The 21,631-nt window shown below is 38.7% G+C and overlaps 1 protein-coding gene across 1 annotated transcript in view; it reads right to left on the bottom strand.

The window, feature by feature from the left end:
- Positions 1-21,631, bottom strand: part of Elp4 (Elongator complex protein 4) — a 93,515-nt gene that overhangs the window by 7,225 nt on the left and 64,659 nt on the right. Inside the window, exons 5-6 of the mRNA XM_067144578.2 lie at positions 17,758-18,008; positions 3,308-3,523 (exon numbers count right to left, since the gene is read on the bottom strand). Coding sequence (XP_067000679.1) covers positions 3,308-3,523; positions 17,758-18,008 — 467 coding nt within the window. The remainder of the gene's footprint in view (positions 1-3,307; positions 3,524-17,757; positions 18,009-21,631) is intronic.

Below are 21,631 nucleotides of genomic sequence, written 5' to 3'. Positions count from 1 at the left end.
ATCCAGAGAAGCAAAAAGCATGCCTGGTGGAACAGTACCTGCGAATCAGTCCTCCAAGAAAGACTCAATGCGTGGAAACAGTACTACTCTACGAAAACAGAAAATGATTGGGAAACCTACAAAACCCAACGTGCCCAAGCAGCTAGGGTGTTCAGAACTGAGAAACGTAAATACGAAAAATCTCTCACTGAAAAGATAGAACAAAACTTTAGGAAGAATGAAAGCAGAGAGTACTGCAGAGCCTTCAAGTGCAAACTCACTGGCTATAAACCACCATCTCTATGCTTTGAGCGAAAGGACGGCACACTGGCGACGTCAAATGAAGAAAATTGCAGCATTCTGGCAGATTACTTCAAGAATTTACTTAATTGCTCTATAACAGCAAAGCGCTATTAAGACCAAGGAACCCTTACTCAGGTACCCAGATTCCAGACCACCTTAAGGGGATGAAATCAAGCGCCACATTGCCCGTCTCAAAAATAACAAAGTGCCGGGGGAAGACTCAGTAGTAGCAGAACTATGGAAATATGCCCCAGAGGAATCACTTGATATCTTGCAAAAGCAAATAGAAGAAATGAGGCGCCCAGAAGCAAAACGCTGTGAGTGCACCAGAACGTTTTTTTCAGGAAACACGAAAAACGCCTTGCTTCCTTTGGCCCGCAGATATGCAAAATTCCTTTTCGTTGTAAATTTATATTCACTTACGGACTATTTTTATGACGATCTTTAAAATATTGGGGTTTTATTTTTTTAGTTATTACCTAGAATTGTTTGGATTCACCGAGTTTTGCTCCTGTTTTCATGGATCTAGGTAGGTTTGCTTCTGTAGAGATATTATCACACCGTAATTGGAAAGAAGATGCCTTAATGCTGGTTCAAATGACAAAAGAAATTATTTATTGACTACAAGTAAGTGTGATTACATAGTATATGACATCAAAGGATAGTCTGCAAGAAGTAAAAAGGCTGCAACCTTGCAAGTCCTGTCCTGTTCCATCGAAATTACACAGGCAACTCGTCTTCTGGATGAATTTCAAATTCTGAGTCCTCCTCTGCATTGTTCACAGCTGTTTGAGAATCCATCAGATTCTTATAGAAAACAAGATCTTCGTTTTCTTCCCAAGTCTCCCCGAAATATTTTCTAAGCAGAAAATCAATGTTCCTAACTTTCACTTCCTTTAAGGCTCTTCCAATATGAATAACATTCGGCTTCATAGACGAGTGGGCTTTGCCACGTCTGCATTTCCCTCTCCCTTCACCCGAGTCCATTCTGTAGGCCAATTCACCTCTTACTAGTGCATTTCCATGTTTACTCCTGGTGATCACAACCCTTTTTACAAGAGCAAATTTGAAGTGCTCTGACCACAGGGCTTGACGACATCAGCAAATGCATCTTTCCAACACCGATTGACGACATCTGCTCCCAGCTGGAAAACTATTCCGTTATCCTTGAATACTTCATGGTACTCACTTGGTAATATGACAGTAACTTTCGACCTGAGAACTTTTTCTATTCGACTAAAAATTGGTCCATGACAAAGTCACAGGTCATACTGTTTCAATTAAGGGTCCATGCCATACAACCACTGCGTGGCACATACTGATTGGACCGCCTTAATTATACCAAGAGTCCAGAGCTCGTGCTACGGGGGCTGGATCATCATGAATCATTATGATGGTACATGCAGTCTCACATGGAAACTGATCTCAGGGATCTCCAGATTTTCTTTATTTCACTCTTAACTTAAGACAGTGGTTTCTAGTAAGGATGCCCATCGGGCAGTTGAGTTAAGGTCTCCAAAGCCAGTATCTCTCATCAGCATTGTTTTTTTTTTTTTTTTTTGCAAAATCTGGTAAAATTACGAGAGATTTTTTTTTCAAAATATGGTAAAATTACAAGAGATTTTAAAGAGCGCGAGAGGCCGTGTGTGAGCAAATTGCCTCAACATTTGCATTTGAACATTTCAATGAATGATTTGGTCACAATTCAAGATCAAACTTCAGAACCACACTTCATTGAAAGCCACCATAAACCTCATGAACTTTACTTAAGCTACTATCTTGGAAATGCAGTCATGTAAGAATGCACTATACGAGGGTCGCATGAAGGTAATTTGCCGCGGCTGATGCGAGAGTGAAAGAAAACTTAAACTACTCCGGAACGCAGCAGGCAATACACTGACGATAATTAACGTCAGGCGGGAGAGAGGGAGGGGAGGGATGAAACGAGCGTCCTAAGACCTACATCGGCTAGCAACAAAATTATTCACTAATATTTAAAAAGTGCGACCTCCCGCGTGTTATAGGGTTCAATGTGTAGTGTGGAATAGTGAACCATCAGGTCACAAGCCATTTTTTATAGAAGGATCATAGATTCTCAAACGTATCTCAACTAACAGACCAAATTCCAAAGATGTTCTGCTGCAGACTAGGAGGAACAGGTGGTATCAGTATGATGGTTGTCCAGCGCATAGTGCTACAAGACACTGTTTTCGAGGACATACTGACTATACAAGATATGAAAGGACATGTTACTGCTGCCTGTGCTGAAATTTCTGATGAAATGCCAGAATGTGTGCATCAATCTATACAAAGCAGACTGGAAAGTTGTATTGAAACTGCTGGTCGTCATTTTGAACACAACCTTTGAAGGCCACTTTTCTTCTTCAGAATCCAGAGAATTTGTTTACTCAGTTTTTTTCATAAGTGAGTAGTGACACAGGATGCAGATAACTGCCAGTACTTACAATATTCAAACTATGATAGCTCAAACTACTTGTAAAAGAATCCTGTAAAAAACACCACTGATATTCTAATTTACTGTAGTTCTATTTTGTTACTGTCAATAGGCATAGTTCGATTTTAAAATGTAACATTTTAAAATAAATACACGTCATTTCTGTGAAAACAGGACATTACTAGCACCTTCCATTTCAGAAATATTTGGGGTGCAAGTTTTAGGTGATTCAACCTGTACCGGTTTTTGGCAACAATGGCATAGGGCGTTAAAATTGAAGTACAGTCCTGGTATTTGATTGGTATGAAAATAGGAAACTATCTTTAGGGCTGCAAAGGGTGGAGTATGAATTCATAATATCCTGAATATAAGTTTACAGCTATGTGACCAATACTGTGTAGACAACATTATCGGTACTTTTATTCACTATGTGAAGTTTAAAAATGATAAGCAGTTAAACACTGAGGAAGTAATTTGTCTTACTATTCACATGTAACTGAATTTTAAAGTTAACAATAATGCTTGGCAATGCCATCTTGATCACTAGGTAGAAAGGTGGAAACTACTTACCTCAATTACAAATTTCCTTCTCCGTAATTTGAAAGCCAGATCAAAGCTGTCAGGTACATGGCAGGCCAAGGTGTTGATGGCAGAAAGTTTGTTGATGTGGAATAAACCATGATAATCTCTGAACACTGGATTTGTCTCCTTGTCTGATCCAGAGAAAGACTCCAGTTTTACTGCTGTATCACACAAATGTATGCATTTCTTCAGCATAGGCATATCCTGAAAAATATGATATAATTTATGTTTTGATCTTCCATAATCCATTGTTGTTATTTCTTCTAAAGTGGTTTTACAAATTATCAAAGGAACTTGATACTAATGTAATACTGCTCCAACATCCAGAACTGAGACAGTACTACCATGCTAATATCTTAACGGGGAACCTGTGAGATTCTTTTCTCTTTGTCCTAAATTCCTTGTCTTCTACTCCTTTTTTACCTCTCCCATTTATTTGATATTCACCCTTATCCTATAATTTTTAAATATAAATACAGATAATTCTCAAGAATTTTCTCCTACATGTAAATTACTGCTACCCTCACGCCCCCACCCCCTCCCACCAAATGAAGCTGGGAAGCAAAAACAATATTGCTCAAGGCTGAAAAGAAACATACCTGAAAGAACCAGAATAAGGAAGGTAGACAGAAGTGAGCGAAGATGTGGAGTCTGTCACAGTCCTTTTGTGTTCTTACCACTGTCCTTGCCTAGCTTTTTTTCCTCCCTCTGTGCCTCATTATCCTATCACTGTCCCTACTAATGTTGCCAGGTCCTCCAAAATGTTTCAATAGTATGGGTCTCTCGAATATAAGCACTCTTAAATGACAACCGACTGAGCTGAAATATCAATACATAATTCCTAGCGACAGTTGAAGAGTAAAATCCTTCCAAGATTTCAAACTCTATGCCCGACGAATAACCACATCTTTAGGGTAAGGGGAAAGAGGTAGGGAAGAGCAGAGAGATGACCTAGATGGTAGGCCCCTTTAAATAACAATCATCATCGTAAGAAAGGTGATCTTCGGAATAATGACTGTAAATTACTCGGTTCTATCACTCAATGTTAATTATGAGATCATTTAATTTTCAGTAAAATAATAAAAACTGACATCTAAACATCATTTGAAATTTTGACTAAAATTTTCAAAAATTTTCAAGCAATATCTTCCAAAGTATTATTCATAGATCTAGCAACACTGGTCTCTGTGATCTTTCTGTGTATCACTATCTCTTTTTCCTAGCTTCTTTGCTTATTTATATTTGTACACTTGTTTGTTGCATTTACAATATTTCTCTTGGAGAGGAAACTTGAGGAAAGACTGTGCATGAACTGAAACCTTGATTTGAAAAGTTATAAAAATTGTTTAGTTATATTTGGCATCCCTTTCAACATATATTTGATGATAGTTATAAATTGGCTGTCAAATGGGTCTATATAATAAAATAAGAGTACATTGCTCAGAATTTTAAAAGATTGGTATTTCTGTATCTGTCACGTCCACAGTAACAAGGAAATGCATTTTTAAATTTTCCATAATTTCTGTCTGTCTGTATGTATGTATGTATGTATGTATGTACAAGGATCGCGAGAAAACAGCTGAAGAGAATTAATGAAAATCGGTATGTAAAATCGGGGAATGAGTCGCTACAACTAGGCCATAAATAATATTATTCACGCAGAGTGAAATGATAGTTTAGGAAAGGCCTAAAATTTAATTCTCAAATATTTATGTTATTGGCGGTCCCATTGATAAATACTACATAACCAAAGTTATATAGCCTGGCTGGCCATAACTAGGCTCGCGAGCCGCATGCGGCTCTTGACACCAATTTTAGAGTAAAATTAGCTTATATAATTAATGGAAACTAACAACATCTCGCGGCCGGCGGCAGTCAGTAGCAGCAATGTGCAGCTTAACGTTATTTAATGATTTGAGATCACTTAAACCATCATTTTCATTCCTGGAAAATCCTTTTGTTGTTGATATTTGTGGGCGATGGCTGTCCTGTTTCATTTCCAATAACAAAGGATCCAGCAGCTGTAAAATTGGAGCTACTAGAACTGAAAGAGGACGAAGGAGTAAAAGGACTCAGACAAAGTGGCATTTCTACCATAGATTTTTGGAAGAAAGCTGCAGAAGAAAAATATCCACTAACAAAAGTGTGCTAAGAGAATTATCTCAGTCTTTGGACTACATGTGTGTGAATCACTGTACTCAATGCTTAAATTCATTAAATCTAAATATCGATCTGAACAAACTAATGAACATTTAAGTGAATTTGTGCAAACTGGGCTTACCAATTATCAGCCAGATTTCAAAAAACTAATAGCAAAAATGAACACTCGAAAAAGCACTTATCAAAAGTAAAATCTCACTCCTTAATGTTTACCTGAACAATAATATTCTGTGTAGGGTAGAAAATAAAGATTCCTTCATTTGTTATAAAATGAAAAATTTGTCTTCATTTTATAAACCACTAGCAAGATACCCGTGGCTTCGCTACGGTATTATACTGAAATTCATAATTGAATGCTTATTGTTTTATATATAATCCGCCAAAATTCGTGATCTGAATCTTTTCCTGAGAGAATCTGCCAAATTTCGCGATCTGACTCGTTTTCTAATAGATTACGGCCAGTTTCCTCCCATTTTTCAATCTTTCTTTCCAGCAATCGATTTCGTACTTCCAGGTATTCCACTCGGTCACTTGGGCCCCTAAATCTGTACCATCCTTTCCTATAAGCATTTTTAATATGGTTCAAATCCTTCAGGAGTTCCGGCGTTTTGTCCTCTTGGGTGCCTTGGCGGTACTGAACCCCCGGCCGGACTGCATTCTCAGTCATTACCCGTCCAGGACCCGTTTCCAGCATGGTCCGCATATTTGACGACGGTCAAGAACATTATTATTATTATTATTATTATTATTATTATTGATGTTCTGGACTCCACAGCAAGATGCAAGACCGCTACTTGGCAGTAAATTACATCTGCTGCCATTGTCATTGTTGACAATGTGACCAGCACCATTGTCGCGCGTAGGCATGTGTGCGGTATTTCTGGCGATACGAATGACATAGTTCCGTACATTATTGACCCTATTATAGAGGTGAACAATTTGACGGTCAATCGCATTCCTATCGTTTATTTCAAATGTGTTTAAATTTTTATTTATATGCCAGGAGAATCTACTGTAATCTAAGAACGTTCTCCGAAGGAAAATATGGCTGTTGAAAACGAACCCCAGGAAAGATTAAAAATGATCGGTTTATGATCAGAATAAATACATCGAAAATCTACAGCCTGTTTCCAGTCATTCGACAGGGTCACACTCCTCGCCCATCTGGTGGCGACAATAGGAATTATGCCGGCTGCCGAAGTAGGCCTACACCTCTGGGGCAATGATCGATGAATGACAAATGAAATGAAATATTGGACAGTGTGGCTGGAATGAATGATGACAAGGAAAACCGGAGTATCCGGAGAAAACCGTGTGCCGCCTCCGTTTTGTCCAGCACAAATGTCACATGGACTGACCGGGATTTGAACCACGCAACCCAGCTGTGAGAGCAGGCGCGCTGTCGCCTGGGCAATGGAGGCTCCTTATAAGTACATTATGAACAGTAAAATCAATTGGTCTCACCTCCTTTTACATTAAATTTATTTACACCCCCCGCCCAAAAATTAAATGAAGGTGTGTTTCTTTATGTTTAAAGGAGATACCAAACACCAATGTTCACGTTTATTACCTTCAGTTTTGAGATATAAGTATCCCCATTAAAAAAATTCACTTTTTTCACTTCCATTCACACTCCTCCCCCCTAAGTGAATTTACCGGCAAAAAATACGTGTTTCCTTAATAGTAAAGGATCTTCTAAATACCAATTATCACGACTCTAACTTCTTCGGTTTTTGATTTATGTGTCCTCATGAAAGGAATTCAAATCCTTTTCACTCCTGCCCCCCAAGATGGTTTCCCCCCCAAAACGCGTTTTTCTTTGTTTTTAAAGGAGATCCAAATACCAATATTCACGTCTGTAACAACTTTTTAGTTTAGATGTATGTATTCTCATACAATTAAGTCGATTAATTTTTCAATTCTTTCACCCCCCTCCCTTCACTGGATTTTCCGAGAATACGTCTTTCTTTACTTTTAAAGCAGATTCCAAATATCAATTTTCACGTCTGTAACATCTTCATTTTTGAGATATCAGCAGCCTAATTAAAAGAATTCAACACCATTTTCAGTCACGTTTACCGCCCCCTTCCACCCAAGTGGTATTTCCGAAAACTAAAAATACACTTTTCTTTATTTTTAATAGAGATAAAAAATACCATTTTTTACTTCTGTAACTTGTTAAATTTTTTGAGATATACTGTAGAAATTCTCATTTTGAAATTTCACCACTTTTTAGTTCCCCTTAAGTGGAGTTTCCAAAAACAAATCACCAATGTTCCTTTACATTTACAGGAGATTCCAAACACCCAATTTTTACGTCTGTAATATTTTACGTTTCTCAGATATTCTGTAGATACAGTCTTTCAAAAAATTCACCCCACTTTGTCACTCCTGTTTAACCGCCATTAACTGGATTTTCCAAAAACAAAAAATACGTGCTTCTTTATTTTTAAAGGATATCCCATATACAAATTTTCAGTTCTGTAATATCTTCAGTTTCTGAAATATATGTATCCTCATTAAAGGCATTCAACCCATTATTCACCCTTTTCCACCCTTCTTATTGGAATTTTTCAAAAAACAAAAAAACAAAAATGTGTTTCTTTATTTTTAAAGGAGATTCTTAATACCAATTTTTACATCTATAAACTTTTAAAGTTTTGAGATATAGATACACTCATTTTAAAAATTCACCCCCTTTTCACCCCTCCATTAATTGGATTTTCCAAAAACAAAAAATTACGTGTTTCTTTATTCTTAAAGGAGATCCCAAACACCAATTTTCAAGTCTGTAATATCTTCAGGTTCTGAAATATAAGTAGCCTCATTAAAGATATTCAACCCATTTTTCACCCTTTTCCACCCTTCCTATTGGGATTTTCCGAAAACAAAAAAATACGTGTTTCTCTACTTTTAAAGGAGATTTTAAATACCAATTTCTACACCTATGAACTTTAAAAGTTTTGAGATATGGATACACTCATTTTAAAAGTTCACCCCCTTTTCACCCCCCATTAATTGGATTTTCCAAAAACAAAAAATACGTCTTTATTTATTTGTAAATGAGATCCCAAACACCAATTTTCAGGTCTGTAATATCTTCAGTTTCTGAGATATAAGTATCCTCATTAAAGGCATTCAACCATTTTTTCACCCTTTTTCACCCCTCCTAATGGGATTTTCTGAAAACAAAAAATATGTGTTTCTTTATTTTTAATGAAGATTCTGAATACCAATTTTTACATCTGTAAAGTTTTGAGATATAGATGCACTATTTTAAAAATTTACCCACCTTTTCACCCTCCCATTAATTGGATTTTCCAAAAAAAAAAAAAAAGTTTCTTTATTTTTAAAAGTGATCAAAAGTACCAATTTTCAGGTCTGTAATATCTTCAGTTTATGAGATATAAGTACCGGTATCCTGATTAAAGGCATTCAACTATTTTTTCACCCTTTTTCACCCCAGCTATTGGGATTTTCTGAAAACAAAAAAAAAATACGTGTTTTCTTATTTTTAAAGAAGATTCTAAATACCAATTTTTACATCTGTAAACTTTTAAAGTTTTGAGATACTGATACACTCATTTTAAAATTTCACCCCTCTTAGCGACGGAATATCCAAAAATCCTCTCTTAACGAGCACCTACATCTTAATATGAACATATCCCCAAAATTTCATTTCTTAATGTCCAGTAGTTTTGGCTCGGCGATGATGAATCAGTCAGTCAGTCAGTCAGGACAAGTTATTTTATATATATAGATCTTCTAAACATGCTCCCAGTTTTGTCTCCTAAATTTGCTCCTAAATTTACGGCTCCCAAAATTAAGGTTAGTGGCCTCCCCTGTTATATAGAATTAACTTTCCGATCATTTATGTCTTATACATTTTTACTGTACTGGCTATGATAACAGAGATATTCATGAATTTGAATTTTTGTTGCGAAGTCCATATCAATGACGAGCCATGAGAAAATGGGCAAACAGAATTTAATGAATATCGGTATGTAATCGGGGAATAAGGAACTACAGTCGATGCTATAAATAATTTTATTCACCTTGGTTGAAATGGTAGTTTAGTTGGTCCTAATGAAAAGTACTACATAACATAAGTTATAGAGAATACAATTTCCAATCATTTATGTCTTACTCATTTATGTCTTACTGTACCGAGTACGATAAAATCAGTGGTGGTCGTGATTATTGTTTTAAGAGGAAGTACAACTAGGCAACCATACTATATATATTACTAATCAGACCGAAAAAAATGGTATGGGTCCGACACTTCGAAGAATGAAGATATCGGCCTAAGAAAGACAAGGGCCACGAAAAGCGTTAACATGGAAGACTCCTAGGCCTCCATACGTAATACTGTCAGAGTCAGAAGAGAACAAGAGTTGACTAGGGGAGGTCGGATAGGATAGAATAGGATAAATGAAAGTGAGGAGCCTAGCACAAGTAAGTGGAAGCAATGCCAGGACTCAACTAAGGGCCTCGTTGTCATCAACCCACCCTCCCAAGTTCAGAGCCCCTAGGGCCACTTTTAGTTGCCTCTTACGGCAGGCAGGGGATACCGTGGGTGTTATTCTACCACCACCCACAGAGGGTTGATTATAATAAGAGAATTCATGAATTTAGACTTTTGTTGATTAGTCCATATCGACGCCGAGCATTGCTGACATGGAAATATTGTTAAATCGTGTTAACTGGCGATGGATTTTGTTATGATTGTCTTAAGGTGTAAAAACACAGGGCCATCGGTCCATCTTGACAAGGAAAATTGTCAAGATGATTATAAAAAATTAGAAAAAATCGGAAAGGAAGGATCGCTTGAATCATAATAACAAGACGAGAGGGAGTCATGAAAGAAAGGAGGACTCGCTTTACATTAGATGCCCTAATATCACAGAGTCAGAAGAAAACTACCAGTAAATGTGAAGTCCTACAATTAAATAAATTTTGTGTGGCTATTTCTAGCTGAGTGCAGCCCTTGTAAGGCAGACCCTCTGATGAGGGTGGGCGGCATCTGCCATGTGTAGGTAACTGCGTGTTATTGTGGTGGAGGCTAGTGTTATGTGTGGTGTGTGAGTTGCAGGGATGTTGGGGACAGCAAAAACACCAAGTCCCCGGGCCACTGGAATTAACCAATGAAGGTTAAAATCCCCGACCCAGCCGGGAATCGAACCCGGGACCCTCTGAACCGAATGCCAGTACGCTGACCATTCAGCCAATGAGTCGGACAAAGACCTACAATATAGAAAGGTCATAAAATTGATACACAATAACATTAAATTGACCATTGCTTGTTGTGATGTCTTTGTGTCTTCTGCTGCTACTAATCTCCAATAGATGGGATTACTGCTACGTACCAAGTATAACAGCCTGCCTGTATATTGGTGGGAAGAAGCTGGGGAGTTAGACAACTCTCTTTTTTAGCATGCCATTCCTCTGGTTCATAAATTTTCTGATACTACTGCTACATAACACACTGGTTCATCATAGTATTCCAGCTATTAGATCCCTAATCTGAGGCACTGATTGGAATGAGCAGTCTGCACACTTAATGGAATAATGTCAGAGGAGTGTTCACGGCTGTCTGCAGCCTGGTCATTCCAGCTCTGGCAATCTGGACTGTTAGACTGGCAGTGTAGTACTGTTTGTTAAAAGTGAGAAAATGTGCGTTTTTTCATTTGATCAAGTATTTCATATGATAGCATTGATTTTAATCGTGACATTCCTACTGACTTCATTGTAATGACTTATGTTGACTTCAGATGGAAAAACCACGAAGACAGTCTTTCTGAGGATGTACAAAGGCAGGTGGAGAGCGAGTTTTTGCCATTATAATGAAAACTGCCCAATTCGATTGTGACTGGCAGTAGACAAGAGGGCCTGCCATTACACTGAAAACTGCTTAACACAGTCTTCACATGAGAAAAGTCGTATGGTGACCTCTCTGTCGCGTTTCTTCCGTAACGTTAAGAGCTATGCAATTTAATACAATCTTACAATGTGTACACTACTTAACCTAGAATTCTGCATATAATGTAGAATTCCATAGCGAAGTACAAGCACATCTGCTAGCACGCACACACCCACGCACACACACTCGCACGCACACAGAGAGAGAGAGAGAGAGAGAGAGAGAGAGAGAGAGAGAGAGAGAGAGAGAGAGAGAGAGAAAAGAAGTTGAGCACCCAGAAGGAGTGGTTGAAAGTGAATGAAACTACGTATGCTGAAAGACCATGTGCCTTTATTGAACCGATTACAATATGAGATGAAAGAGACAAGGCCGTTGACAATTACAGGTGGCATCTTGGCGCCAGGTCAGTAGGGTGTCGACCCCCCCCCCCCCCCCCCCGGCTGCAATGTATTCCCTTATGCAGTTCGGAATAGTGCCAAGAAGCCTTTGGATCCTCTCTGAGGCAAGTTTGTCCACAGTTTTTGCAGCTGTCCCTCCAGATTCCGCAGGTTGGTATTGGGACAGAGTCCCCTTCCAGTGTCATCCCACATGTGTTCAATGATGGAGAGGTCCAGGGATTTTGCTGGCCATGGGAGGACCTCAACATGCTCTAGGCAGTCCATAGACACACATACCATATGTGGACATGCATTATCTTGTTGGAACACTGTCCCAGAGTGCTGTGCTTTAAGGGGTAGGACGTGTGGATACAGAATGTCTGTGAAGTATCGCTGTGCCGTCAAAGTCTGCCGAAGCTCTATTAGATGTGACCTGAATGCATATCCTATGGCTCCCCACACCATGATGCCAGGGATTACGCCTCTATGTCTTTCCATAGTACGGGCAGAATTTTCCCTCGATGCCGCCAAACCTGCATACGATGGTCATTGGAGGTTATGGAGAAGCGGGACTCATCATCAAATATGATGCGATGCCAGTCATCCTCTGTCCATGCCTCCCGGGCAAGGCACCACTCCAAACGCACGCATTGGTGTTCTGGTGTCAATGGCAACCGACGCATGGGGCGGTAGGACCCCAATCCGGCGGATGCAAGTCGTCGCAATACTGTGCGGGAACTCACAGGATGTTATAATATCCAGTACATGTTCACGGACATCGAAGTTATGTGATCCCGCAATGCTTGACACAACATATGACGATCCTCCCTTGGGATGGTGTTTCTTGGTCAACCCCAACCTGCACGACATGACTGGGTGCCCTCATGTACCCACTGAGTCCAACATCAGGCCACTGTGACATCTGAATGGCCCACATGCCTAGCAATTGCATGATACGACCAACCAGCCTCATGCAGTCTCACAATACGGCCTCTGTCAAATGCTGATTGCGGGTAGTTCGTACTGTTCGTAGTCCTCTCTACATGTCTTACATAGTTGTGACCCACAGCAGTTGACTGGTAACATCTTATCAACAAGAGGACGGTGCCATCATGAATGCACTCGGATGGACGTTGTACACATTACAGATCCTTGTAAATCTAATCATTTACTCACCCATCAATGGTATGCATGTATACCAAAATGGGATAATATGGACCACTCCTTCTGGGTGCTTAACTTTATTTTGTCAGGCAGTGTATATATGTTACATTTACTGATGTTAAGTTTTATGTTATATTCAATTATATATACTCATGTTACACTGTACTTAGGTTGTATCTACATATACGTGGACAATATATATATCTTTGAAAAGGTTAATGTTATGCTGCAATAAAGAAATGAAAGTTGTTTAAAAAAAGAAGTAGAAAATAAAAGAAAATTATGTGGAAGACTATCTGTGTAAAGGATAATTGTACAATAGATCTCTGTGTGAGAGAAAATATTGGGACAATTGTGTGAATAGTCTGTAAACGTTACAGAATAGGAAGAATTGTGCAGAAGGATATTTATGCTTCAGACGATAAATTTAACAGATATCATTGATAAGGAAGATAGTATGACAAGCTTGTAAGTCATTGATCAAGGTAACTGGAATGAAGATAGTTCGACTGAGTTGCTGCTTAAAAAATAATAAAATAAACCTTTAAATTGTTGATAGAAATATACAAGTTGTACCGAAAATTAACTGTGCAAGTGAAAATAATTTAGTACATTCAGCATTTTTTTAGCAGAAATTAAAATAAACTAAAATAAGACTGTGAAATGTGAAGATATTCAAAACGAAGTATATTTCGTTAACGAGTGGGATTGCTAGAGTTTATTTGTAAGGGAGATTCCAAAAACCTATTTCCAGGTCTGTAACATCTTCAGTTTTGGAGATATAAGTATTCCCCAAAAGAAGAATTCAACCCCTTTATCAGCCCTTATCCCGTCCCCAACCCTATCTAAATGGATTTCCCGAAAAGAAACAAAATACGTGTTTCTTTATTTTTAAAGAAGATTCCAAATACCAATTTTCACATCTGTAACATCTTCAGTTTTTGAGATATAAGGATCCCCATAAACAGAATTTAACTCCTTCTTTATCTTAACTCTCCCCTTAATTCGATTTTCTGAAAACAAAATATATGTTTCTTTATTTTTAAAGTAGATTCCAAATATCAAATTTTACGCCTGTAACATATTTAGTTTCTTCTAGATATAAGTATCCTGATACAAATAATTAAACTAATTTCTCAATTCTTTCACCCAGTTAAGTGGATTTTTCAAAAACAAAAGAAGAGACGTGTTTCTTTATTTTTAAAGGATACTCCAAATACCAATTTTCACGTCTGTAACATCTTTCGTTTTTGAGATATAAGTATCCTCATGAAAATAATTCAACTCCTTCTGCACACCACCCCCCACCACGTTAAGTTGATTTCCTTCCCCAAGAATTCAATTTTTTCACTACCTTTCACACCGCTTTAAGTGAATTTCCGAAAACAAAAAAGACGTGTTCTTTGTAGAGCGGCTTCCAAATACCAATTATCACGACTATAACATCTTTAGGTTTTGAGATAGACTGTATCCTAATGTATATACAGTATATATATTTAGATAGTACCATACCTTGCCTGCTATATTCGTGTGTATCCATTAGAGCATAGTAAGATAAAATACGATCAAGGAGGACTCCTCAAGTTACTGGACAGTTGTCAAAATGATCTGTGATGCTCAGTATTGTAATACCCTCCACCATTTATGCACAGGAGGCCACACAGCCGGGTCTGTTTTTAGAACGGTTTCACTGCATGACATCCTGCAGCCATATACAGCAGCTGTTACACAGAACACACTGGTGACATTTGGGTGGACAGTGTTGGAACATCGACTGTTGGGCCGGGCAAGAAACAATGTCACAGCAGTTGTTCAAATTGATTTCCATCACCATGTTGAATACAACACAACATGATGCATATTCTTCGCGAACTTTGATAAACTGTAATTATGGTTATGCTGGTGGAACAAATGAAAATGGAACAGGGACTACCAAGATTTATTCTGTATAGAGTAATAAATAAGTTACAAGATTGGGAGCAACTGAAAAATGACCTTGGTATTGAGTAAATTTACAAGTAGCTTCAAGTAGCCTATGCAGTGGCCTCCATGGTATGCACTAGCCTTGCGTCTTGGTAGGTGTGTTAAGTACCAACTGATGAGCTCAACATAGCACACGAGGGCGAAACGCAGTTAACCAGGAATGAGTTAGCTGGAAAATTTATATTGTCCAATAACGGACCATTATATTGGTATTGTAAATTTACTCATTCAGGACAAATATTTCATGTTCCCTATGGGAATCAACATCTAGATCATCTGATGGCCAGGCAGGCATCAATTTTTGGAAGTGAGAAATAGTCTCTCATAGTGCATTGGCACTGCTGGTGGCTTCAAGTAGCCTATGCAGTGGCCTCCACGGTATGCACTAGCCTTGCGTCTTGGTAGGTGTGCTAAGTACCAACTGATGAGCTCAACTTAGCACACGAGGGCAAAACGCAGGCAACCAGGAATGAGTTGGCTGGAAAATTTATAATGTCCAATAATGGACCATTATATTGGTACAGATGTCTTACTGGCGATGTTTTGGTGTCATAGGTTGTCAATCCGTATCTCGAAGAAAACCGAGGTGTACCAATTTAACACTACGGAGCCGAAGAATCACTAAAAGTTTTTTTTCTGCTATTTGCTTTACGTCGCACTGACACCGATAGGTCTTATGGCGACGATGGGATAGGAAAGGCCTAGGAGTTGGAAGGAAGCGGCCGTGGCCTTAATTATGGTACAGCCCTGGCATTTGCCTGGTGTGAAAATGGGAAACCACGGAAAACCATCTTCAAGGCTGCCGACAGTAAGACTCAAACCCACGATCTCCCGATTACTGGATACTGGCCGCACTTAAGCGACTGCAACTAAAAGTTTCGTGGACAGTATAATTATTAAGCAGTTCGATGAACTTGTGTTGGTCATAACACCAGGTTGATTGTTACTTTGCCAACACTTATTAAATGTTAAATTATTATCTACCCATGAGTCCAGCTCCATGGCTAAATGGTTAGCATGCTGGCCTTTGGATCAGTGGGTCCCGGGTTTGATTCCCGAACAGGTCAGGAATTTTAAACCTTCATTGGTTAATTCCGATGGCTTGGGGGGGGGGGCTGGGTGTCTTCATCATTAGAAATCATCATAGGCAGAGCCCCATCCTCATAGACGCGCAGGTCGCCTATATGGCGTCAACTCGAAAGACCTGCACCAGGCCTCTTCAGAGGCCACATAAAAACAAGCAAACAAATCTACCAAGTTTCTTTACATAAACAATGGAACGATTATCTCTTCTGTAACGTTGCATAGTTCTTGTAACCCTCAGTGCCAACTGACAATGTTTGTGTGCTCCACCTAAATTTTTATGAAACTCTTGACACTTCTTCCATTTAAATCCTGTATCATTAAAAATTCGCTTCAAGGTTGAAACACCCAGGGAAAATTGATTTTCTTCTTGATGACACTCAAAAGCTTGGGGCATGTAGGCACTTTCTTCTGGACTACATAAAATTCTTGAATTACACCTCTTACTATCTTCCTATTAAAATCATCACACTGCATTTTTCTTTTTTCATCCAAGATAATGCAACAGTACACACAGCTGATCGGTCTATGGAGACAATAAGGGAAGTTTTCGAAGATCATGTGGTTAATTATCCCACTAGATCTACCGATTTAAATCTTTTTTTAAAATTCGCTTTACATCCCACTGACACAGAGAGGTCTTATGGCAACGATGGGATAGGAAAGGGCTAGGGATGGGAAGGAAGTGGGTGTGGCCTTAATTAAGGTACAGCCCCCAGCATTTGCCTGGTATGAAAATGGGAAACCACAGAAAACCATCTTCAGGGCTGCTGACAGTGGGGTTCGAACCCACTATTTCCTGGATGCAAGCTCACAGCTGTGCGTCTCTAAGCGCACGGTAAACTCGCCAGGTGATTTAAATCCCTGTAATTATTACCTGTGGGGGATGCTGAAGGGAAAAGTGTAAGTGAACAATCCTCACACAAGAGAAGAACTACAAAAGAACATGCACAAGTTATTTTGAACATCACATAGGCTGAGATTTGCCAAGTGTCTGCAAGGTGTAAGGTGTATTTGACAGCTGAAGGGCAACATTTTGAACATCAAATGTAATGCCAGGTAGATTTTAGACTAATAGTTTCACTAGAAATAGCTTTCTATATATCTGAATTGCCGCGATGTAGTGGGGAGGAAAGGCACACGTTATACCAGCCAGCGACCAAGTGTCGTTGTGCCAGCCGCGCTGTGCTCTGAGCGTCGATCAAAGCTTAAACATAAAATAAAAAAATAAAAAAAGACCCTGGATTTTGAAGCTGATAACTGTCAATATGTATCACAACGAAATTTGTAATGATTCATAAAATAGTATGGCTAATGGTGCATTCCTCATCCTGGACATATGCTCGCCAAGGGAGAGACAGGATGGACAGGAGGGATAAAAGTCCATATTAAGTGCTCAGAAATCCCTGTATTGTGGAGAGGTGAGTACATTTTTCTTGAATCAAGATGGTACTGATCAGCATCTCAGGTATACCATTCCAGCTCCCCAAGCTCAATGAAACGTTAGGGTAAAACATAACATTTTTTTTTTTACAACCAAGAAGCCTGTACATTATCAATTCTTTAATATTTTAATACAGCTGTATACATCACAAAACATAAATATTAACTAAAAATACCTTCCATTATCTGTGGGAATGAAAGGAAAAAATTAAATAATAAAAGTAACATGATTTTCTTACAAAGAACTAAAACAACTTTTAACAATATATTTGAAAGAATAACATAAAATAAAGAGAACACGCACATACCTCTAGAATATGTGATGGAACGGATACCATACACACAGCGTACGATGATCGCATCAATGCTCGTAAAGAGTAAAAGAAGAGGAGAAGATCTTCTCCTGAAGTTGGATCCCACAGAGGAGAGCCTATAGAATGGATGGCTACCCGAAGTAGGTTTCTCTTATCGGGAATGGCAGAGAAATCAAACTGACCAGCATTTATCTTGTTTCTTACGTATTCCAAAAGCTCAGCATACAGAGGATTTCTGAAAATACCTGTAACATGACACTGCAAACCATTACAGAGCATAAATATTAACCGAACTTGATCGAGTCTTCAATATCAAGAGGTATTTAAGGGGGAAGAAAGAACTAGCAGGAACCACAATGGAAAAGGCATAAATAAAGATAAAGAATATACTCTGAGCTTGCATCTGGGAGATGGTGGGTTCGAAACCAACAACGAGTATACAGCAACTCCATCTCCTTTAAGATCCAAATTATAAGTCACTCCAAAATCAATGCATCAGGCAAGAACTTGCAAACGCGAGGCAGGAAACCCTGAGTTAAATGATTTGGCTAGAGAGCCGATAGAAATACACAGTTTAAACCAGGCTCTTTTCTCTACCATTGAAATTAAAACCTACTTCTGCTACTTCTATTTCGTTCTGGAATGTTCCAATGCTTGTGTTCAATACTGGAATAAAATAACTTAATCAATTAAGTTTTATCAATTTCATTATTGAATCCAATACCACATAAGTCATTGTTCTCTGAAAATGTAACTGATCCAATACCATGCAACTGATGCTATTGAATTAAATAAATATTAATTTAATAGCATTATCTGAGTGTCCAGCGACACGTTTACATCACATTATAAATAAAATAACCCAATTATTTTGTATTATTTTGAAAATAAAGTTTTTTTCTCTCTCTTGTAAACTTCAAGTTTTGCCATTTATGCGGTATTAATTCTTAAGGGACAATATGGTCTACACAGACGCTCTTCGATAGATTTAATTGCAGGTGTCTTGCCCCTGTTCCCACTAAAAGACCAAATTGTGAGCTTGTATATCACAAAAATTATCTGTATTTTGAGTACTTAACCAGAATGCTGGTTGGATCCTCAACAGTCCCATTACAGCTGCCACAGACAGCCTATAAAAGGTGTACTAGGCAAATTAGGAGTGTAGTATTTTCCCGTTGCTTTTCTCACCAAGCCAGAATTTACTATTGCATATCAGTCTACTAAGCCCACCAAAATGTACGTACACACCAACCCTTATGAGTGACACTTTCACATCATTCATAACAGAGACTGGCTGTATAATTAATGGTATTACACTAGAGTCCCGTTAATCCGAACTGAAATATTCAATTTTTAAAAAAATTCTCCTTACCGAAATGAAAGATTATAGAATGAAGATTTACTTACATTTTATTAGTCATATTTTACTAGAATAACTTAATGTAAACACAATTACACATCATAAACCGTCAATCACTGATCATTTATCTTTACAAAGTCTGTTCATTTCTTTTGCCGTTGCGATTGGAACCTACTCGAAGATGCAGTGTTAAACCAGCGTCTCATAAACATCACATAAGTGGGCGTAGCAGCGGAGTGTTGCTCGCCATAGTGTACAGCAAGTTCTAAGGCGGCTGCGGCATCTAAATGTGACACTAGTTGCTCATTGTGGTCTTCTTCGTCGTCACTCTGTTCCTCATCAATTCCAGATACTTTCTCCACCATGGCTACAATTTTTTGGTCTGTCTGTAAATGATGACAGTCAACTTCCATCCACTCGTTAATGTCATTTTCATTGGTTTCCTCACACCCAGGAAGTTGTTGAACGTATTCAAGGAGACTGACATTTGCAGACGCTTCCGTTGGACTCTCGATGAATACGAGACTCGGCCACAATTTCTTCCACATTTTCCTCATGAACTGCTCACTTCACACCCTCCCATGCCTCTGCTGCCCAGTAAACCACGTCCTTTACATTCACGTTCTTCAGTTTTTGAAGAATAGTAAGTGAACTGTCATTCTCAATCACGTACCTAAGAAGTTTCCGTTTATACACAAGTTTTACATTTTGCAGAACACCCTGGTCCATTGGCTGCAATATCGATGTAACATTAGGAGGCAAGAAAATTGCTTTTATTTCACCGCAAGTTAATTCACTCACTGCTGGGTGTGATGGAGCATTGTCAATTAAGAGCAATGCCCGAGAAGGCAAACAACTTATTACACTAAAACTTTTTACTGAGGGAACAAACTGTTTTTCAAACCATTCCTTGAAAAGTTGTGCATGCATTCTTTGATTTCTGTAGTAAACTGGAAGAGTGTTCATGTTACAGTTTTTAAATGCCCTTGGTTTTGCTGATTTGCCAATAACCGTTAGGGGCAATCTAATTGTTCCTGCAGCATTACTACATGCTAATACAGAAACACGTTCCTTACTCATCTTAAACCCAGATGCACGAGACTCCTCCGCAGAGGCAAGGCTTTTACTGGGAAGGGCCTTGAAATGTAAACCCATTTCATCAGTGTTATACACTTGTTGCAGTGAATAATCTCCTGATGCTACCAAGTCATTAAATTTCTGATGTAATCTTCTGCAGCGGCACGATCACCTGAGGTTCTCCTGTTATTGTTAACTGATGTCTTCCATGCCTTTTATTCCATCTATCGAACCATCCAGTACTGGCAGTGAATGAAACATCTCCATTCAATAATGTATTTAAATGACACGCCTTTTCTTGAACAAGAGGTCCACTTAACGGAGTACCTTTTTGCCTCTCCTGTGAAAACCACAAATAAAGCACTTCATACAGTTTATTGAATTTGGACACTTTTAATGTTTGACGGATTTTAAGGATGTCTGTTGATGATGCTGTACAAAACTTTTCGATTATAAAAAGGATTTCTCTTCCAGCCGGAAATCGTAGCATTTCTAACACCAAACTCGACAGATAATTTTGATACACTGTCACCCTTATTCAACCGTTTCAGCACTTCAAGTGTTTCTTTAAGAGTACAAGACCTGTGCTTTCATTTGCCTGCCATTTTCAAGCCTTAACTTAACTGAATTTACTACAGTATAGTGCTGCTAATAAGCTGAGACAAAGCCAGCAGCTAACTGAGGAGGCAGAATCACCCAGAGACTTTCACAACTGTGGCGTGCTGCGGTGAGCCCCGTGTTTGCGTTTTGCAGCGCTACCACTGAGAGAATGGTAGAACTATTAAATAAACATCACAAGCAGCTCTTTGCATCCCAGGCACAATACAAAAGTGTGACCCGTTACCGTATTTTAGCAGTTTTAGGAAACACGTTTTAACTTAGTTTTAGTCATTTTATCCTCTACGGGTTCTTAACTACCCTACTGTAATTTTGTATTTCATTAATGTAACTGCTAAAGAATGGACATTTCAAATTACAGTATGTACTGTAATGTAGAAACTATTTTCCTCAGACGATTGAGGCACTGGCTTCCTGACCCCAACTTGGCAGGTTCGATCTTGGCTCAGTCCGGTGGTATTTGAAGGTGCTCAAATACGTCAGGCTCGTGTAAGTAGATTTACTGGCATGTAAAAGAACTCCTGTGGGAGAAAATCCTGGCACTTAGGCGTCTCCGGAAACCGTAAAAGTAATTAGCGGGACGTAAAAATAACAACATTATTATTAGAAAATATTTTCCGGTTAATCCGAAAATTTCGTAATCCGAACAGACTCCAGTCCCAACTAGTTCGGATTAACGACTCTACTGTGCAAGCATTGCCCATACCTCAATCGCATATTGTCGAAGCAAAGCATGAGACTGCAACAGGACTATGAAAGTAAAATTTTTTCTAGTCCATACCAAAAGACCTAATGTGTTTTGCTCTTTAATAA

This window comes from Anabrus simplex, chromosome 3 (assembly GCF_040414725.1).
Source record: "Anabrus simplex isolate iqAnaSimp1 chromosome 3, ASM4041472v1, whole genome shotgun sequence".
Lineage (NCBI taxonomy): Eukaryota > Metazoa > Arthropoda > Insecta > Orthoptera > Tettigoniidae > Anabrus > Anabrus simplex.
The sequence above is the reverse complement of the archived record's forward strand: the minus strand, read 5'-3'. Positions and strand labels throughout refer to the sequence as shown.